The sequence below is a fragment of the Gavialis gangeticus genome, unplaced genomic scaffold (assembly GCF_001723915.1).
Source record: "Gavialis gangeticus isolate Ggan-Ray unplaced genomic scaffold, GavGan_comp1, whole genome shotgun sequence".
Lineage (NCBI taxonomy): Eukaryota > Metazoa > Chordata > Crocodylia > Gavialidae > Gavialis > Gavialis gangeticus.
In genome coordinates this window covers 158,862,899-158,868,216 of record NW_017728992.1, presented here as the reverse complement: position 1 = coordinate 158,868,216, position 5,318 = coordinate 158,862,899, and the positions used below count along the sequence as shown (strand labels likewise).

The window sequence follows — 5,318 nt, the reverse complement described above, 5'->3', positions numbered from 1 at the left end:
TTGCCCCTAAGCATGCAGTCCCCTGCTGGCCCCTCCTGGATGTGTGCCAGAATAATTTTCTTGAACAGCTTGCCTAGGATCGAGGTAAGACTAACTGGCCTATAGTTTCCCGGGTCCTCCTTCCTCCCTTTTTTGAAGATGGGAACCACGTTGGCCCTCTTTCAGTCCTCCAGTACCTCTCCAGAGCATCACAAGTGCTCGTAAAGCCGTGCCAGGGGACTTGCAATGACCTCAGCCAGTTCCTTTAGAACGCTAGGGTGGAGATCATCCGGACCAGCTGACTTGAAAATGTCCAGCCCCTCCATTATAATTAATTCCAAATCTGTGATGTACTTTAACAATAATAGTATGTAATATGGTATCTCTGCCAGGTTGTTCTCCAGTGGAACTGTGCATGTATGGTATTTTGAGATTTTTTTGTGTGATATTTAATTCTTCATCCAGGTTAAGTTCCTCCAAAGCATGGCACAATATTCAAGGTAAGCCAGGAAACTACTGTGTACTGAAGTACGCAGCCTCTGAAGGTTCAACATGTAATTCTTTGTGGTAAAACTGATTCTCCCCAGCAGAGGCTGCAGCAGTACATGCATTAGCCAGTGTCTTGACCAAGGTACATTGGAACATTTTATTCATAATACTACCCTAAAAAACAGTGACGAAGAAGTTGCAGCTTACCATTCTGCTTTGCTTTGCCAGCCCACTCAGAGACTTCATCTTGGGCTCGTCCATCTGTAAACACAATACAGACTCGAGGGACCCTTGATAAAAATGGCCTTGCTCCTTCTGCTTCAGTAAAGCTTCTCTCAAACATTTGTTTCAGGGCTAGTCCAGTCATGGAACCTTTCCCCATGTATTTCATTTGGGATACAGCCTTTTTCATTTCCTTGGCTGTGTTGAATTGTCTTAATGTAAACTCTGTGCGGACTTGGGTGGAATACTGAAGCAAACCAACTCGAGCAGATTTGGGAGAAATCTCAAGCGAATCCAAGATTCCAGAGACAAACTGTTTCACAATTTCAAAATTATCCTGCCCAAGACTTTTTGAACCATCAATCACAAACACCAGATCAATTGGGCCTTCAGTACATCCTGCATGAATAAAATAAAAGCAAAAAATTAAGATAGCAAGACGGACCAGTGATTAGGGTTTAATCTGGAACTTGGCACCTGCATTAAACTCAACCCCTGTGAGCCTGAGCAAGTCAATAGGGCCCGATTTTCAAAGGTGTTCAGATACCTAAGTCTCACTAAAAATTAATAACAACCTGTCCTTACCCTGCAGCTCTTCCCAAGCCCTATGTCCCTGACTGGGGAGCCAAGGCCAGGAGCTCCCTGCTGCTGGGGCAGGGGGACATTGTTCCTGGCCCAGTGATCCCTGCCAGCCCTGAGCTAGCACCCAGTTGGAGCCTGGAGCCCCGCCTGGTGACACCATGGGCCCACTGCACGGCTGCAGGGAACTGGATGCAAATCTGCTCCTTAATTCCCACTTGTGTGGGCAGCTGCCAAAACCCCTTACTTTGGAGTATCTTACACCAGAGTAAATTTAGACAGAAGTAAATGTATGTGCAGACGTGCCCTTTGTGTTTCAACCCCATTTTGTAAAACAGAAATCACTGGGAATACATTCCTACATCCCAGGAGTGCTGTGATGCTAAATTTGCTAATGCACTGATAATCTTAGATATTACCTTGACCAGTGCCATGGCTAGTCTTTAAATCAATGTACTAATAGTTCATTGTCAGTTTTACAAGAAATGAATTATTATAACTTATTATGAAGTTTTTCTCTGCTGAAAATCCTACTAAAATAACTATATTTTTTATTTTATGTTACTATTTATGCTGTCTTCTCATCTGAAACTTTAGGTTTTTTCCTTACTGCTTGAGTAAGGCATAAAAATAGTGAAGAAAATTAATGAGGATTAAATATCATTACTTCTAAATTCATTCCCATAGAAATGGACTTTTACTGAGAATGGACAGAAAAAAAAATGAATACATGTGTTTAAATAGTTTTAGGTCAAATCTTGTAATATTCGCCATCAAACTTCACACCAATTTTTGAGGGGGAAATTTGTCTGGGGGAAGACTATGAGATTCATGCCTTTATTCTGAGACATTTCCAATATCTCCTTTGTCTGTACCCAATTAACTTTGTCTTATTAATTTTATCAGTGTCAGGATCAGCAGACTCAGAGTACTGATCTGCTAGGCCAGGGACTGGCAAAATATGCCCCAAAGGGTAGATCAGGCCTGCCAAGCACTTTCATCCAGTCCACAGAGCCCACCAACAAATTGTGCCCTGCCCAGCCCTTCCACCAGTGAGGTTGGGAGCAAGGCACCCATGCATACACCCACCCCCCAAACATACCCTATTGCCTTGTTTCCACCCGCATGGGGGGAAGAGACTGGCTCGGCCAGCATTCAGCTTCTGTGCGGAGTTGCTGCTGCCACTGCTCCAACCACCAGGGACCTACTCTGCTTCTCTGGTCTCCTGCTGGCTCCAGTCTCCGGGCAGCAGGTAGGGAAGCAGCAGGGGCAGGGCTCCAGCTGGGTCTGAGCGTAGAGGTTGAGGATGGAGCTGGGGCTGTTAGCAGCGTGGAGCCCATGCCCAGGGGGGTAGTGGCAGCACAGAGCTTTTCTGGGCACCATGTGGGTGTGCGAGGGAGGATGGGGGAGTGTAGGAACCGCTCCCCTCCCCCACATCCCATAGCACACAGCCCTAGCAGGTGCAGGCAGCAGTGGCAGCAGCAGGTGGGGTGCTTAGAGCGCAGGCGCCCAGTGGGGCATGGCTCTGGCCAGTGCTGCACATCGTAGTGAGGGATGCAGCCTCCATTGGGCCACCTGTATTGCTGGCTCTCTCTGCCACTCAGCAGCTAGGCTGTTTTGTTGATATTAACATATTTAGCATATTTTTCATGGTAACACTCTAAAAATTAACCTAATATAAATATCAACTAGGACTTTGTCCTGCCTACAATTTGGCATAGTTATTCAGAATACAACTACATATTGGGATATAGCTGTATTCTTTAAGTAACATAAAACATTGTTGTTGCTTACATGTCATTAACATCTGAAAGATAACTTTCTTATATTGTTTAGATGGTAACTCATTGTTGCACTGCTTATTACAACTTGAAGAAAGAGACAAGTTATGTTTTGCAAAAGACTTCTACTGACTGCTGAACAGAGTATGGCACACGAAAGACCAGTGGAGTTACCTAGCTGAGTTTGTCAGAAGAGAAAGGTAGGTGTGAAAGATGCCTACTGCTGGACTCCCTCTAAAAGTGGGTGGGGGGGTAGCTTGTATGTGAGATAGCTGACAACACAAGCACTTCTCCAACAAAATGCAAATGGAAGCTAGTAGTCTCAAGATGGAAGTAGCAGCACTGCAAGAGCTGGGACCAGGGTAAAATCAGCTGATCCATGGAGAAGAGACTGGCTGTTGGCCACTTGGCTACCACAACCAAGTCCTCGATTTCTAAAGGTCAGGATATAAAATTTCAGGGAACAGCTTGCTACTTCCTTAAGCAGTAGGACAACAGTTGGGGGAAGCCATGACACTTTCTTTGAAGGTTTTTAGGAAGAGGCTAAATAGCTATCCACTTGGGATGGTATAGGAACAGTAAATTATGTGCCTGTGAAGAGTTAAACTAGATGGCTCATGAGATCCCTTCTCATGGGGATATCCTGCTGCAATGCAAACCTGGTAATAAAAGAAGAGGAACGTATCCCAATTGCTGGAAAGGAGGGACCTAATATCCCAAAAGTTAGGCAGCTGTTCTACAGAGGAGAATCTGGTAGATAGAGTAGATCACAAACCTAGTGTTAATCAGCAATGTGATCTTGTTGCATAAAAATGAAACCTCATTCAGGGATATATTAACAGGCATAAAATATGCAGGAAAATTATTACTCTTCTTTAACTAGTATAGGTAAGGCCTTGGCTGAAGTACTGTGTTCAGTTTGTTCACTCTAAGATGTAATTGGTGAGTCCAGTGGAGAGCAATAAGAATGATCACAGGCTTATAAATCATGACCCATGAGGACAAGATGAGTAAGTCTGTTATTTCTAAAAACGAGAAGAAAAGATTTAGAAATAATGATTATTATACTTTGTTTTATAAAGCCAATTCTTCTTACTTTCTTAATAAGTATTGCTTACAAAGGCTTCAAGTTGAATTTTCCATTTTGGTCAGGTATGCCTTGTGATTTCTTACAAGTTTTGAAGAAGCCATACCAGATCAACTTACTTTACACTAAAAGGCATGAATACTGAAGACGGAATTAAATGTATTAAAGATCAAAATACTAACTTCTGCACTTCTTCTGATCGATGTCCAAGACAAATCCTTTGTGACACTTGCAGATGTATGAATCATCATTGTTAACACAAACATGCTCGCAGCTGTGGTCAACTGATTTGCAGATATCTTCACCTGGTAATAGTTTGGATATTTAATATAGCATCCCATTTAAAGTACTGCTGTAAATTCAAAGATTACAAGGACAAAATTCCAAGAAAAGGATTCTGAACTTCTTTGTGTATAACAACATATGCAAATAAATGTCAGGTTACTCACTTCGGCAAGTTTTCCCATTGTCTCTTAATATGAATCCCTCATTGCACTGGCAGGTATATGAATTGTTAGTATTAACGCAAACATGCTCACAGCCATGGTCAATGGACTTACAGAGGTCTTTATCTGTGAATTGTTAAGAAGGTTTGCTAATTAAATCACTTTTACAAATGCAAACATCATAAGGATGGTCTTCCAGTTAAAAGAAAACTGAAGTTTCTTCTCTTCTTATCTGCTGAAGACACAATTGTCTGGTAAAGATCAAGCTACTTACTTCTGCATGTTTTCCCATCCTCTCTTAATATGAATCCTTCATAGCACTGGCAAATGTATGAACTATCAATATTAACGCAAAGATGTTCACAGCCATGGTCAACTGAATTGCAAACATCTTTATCTGAAAATAATTGAGAGCACTTGCTCGTTAAAACACTTCTTGGAAAAGAGAGATTACTACTTAATCTTCTATTAAGAATCAGGCTACTTACTTCTGCAAGTTTTCCCATCCTCTCTTAGTATGAATCCCTCATGGCACTTGCAGATGTACGAGTCATTACTGTTAACACACACATGTTCACAGCCATGATTGACTGATCTGCAGAGGTCTTTCTCTGAAAATTTTCAGAGAATTTGATAGTTAAAACTCTCCTTGAGATGCCTAGATAACTAGATCAAAGATAATCCCCTAATAAATGGCAAGCTACTCACTTCTACATGTTTTTCCATCCTGTCTCA

General features: G+C 42.2%; 1 protein-coding gene across 6 annotated transcripts in view; it reads right to left on the bottom strand.

Annotated features, from left to right (window-relative positions):
- MATN2 (matrilin 2) overlaps positions 1 to 5,318 on the bottom strand; it is a 120,369-nt gene that overhangs the window by 17,049 nt on the left and 98,002 nt on the right. For 3 of the 6 annotated variants that reach the window (XM_019527973.1, XM_019527975.1, XM_019527977.1), the window contains 5 exons: positions 5,292 to 5,299; positions 5,072 to 5,194; positions 4,858 to 4,980; positions 4,320 to 4,442; positions 676 to 1,089 (listed from right to left, as the gene is read on the bottom strand). In XM_019527973.1, coding sequence (XP_019383518.1) covers positions 676 to 1,089; positions 4,320 to 4,442; positions 4,858 to 4,980; positions 5,072 to 5,194; positions 5,292 to 5,299 — 791 coding nt within the window. Of the gene's footprint in view, positions 1 to 675; positions 1,090 to 4,319; positions 4,443 to 4,857; positions 4,981 to 5,071; positions 5,195 to 5,291 lie in introns of all 6 variants that reach the window. The other 3 variants (XM_019527976.1, XM_019527978.1, XM_019527974.1) reach the window with 2 other exon arrangements.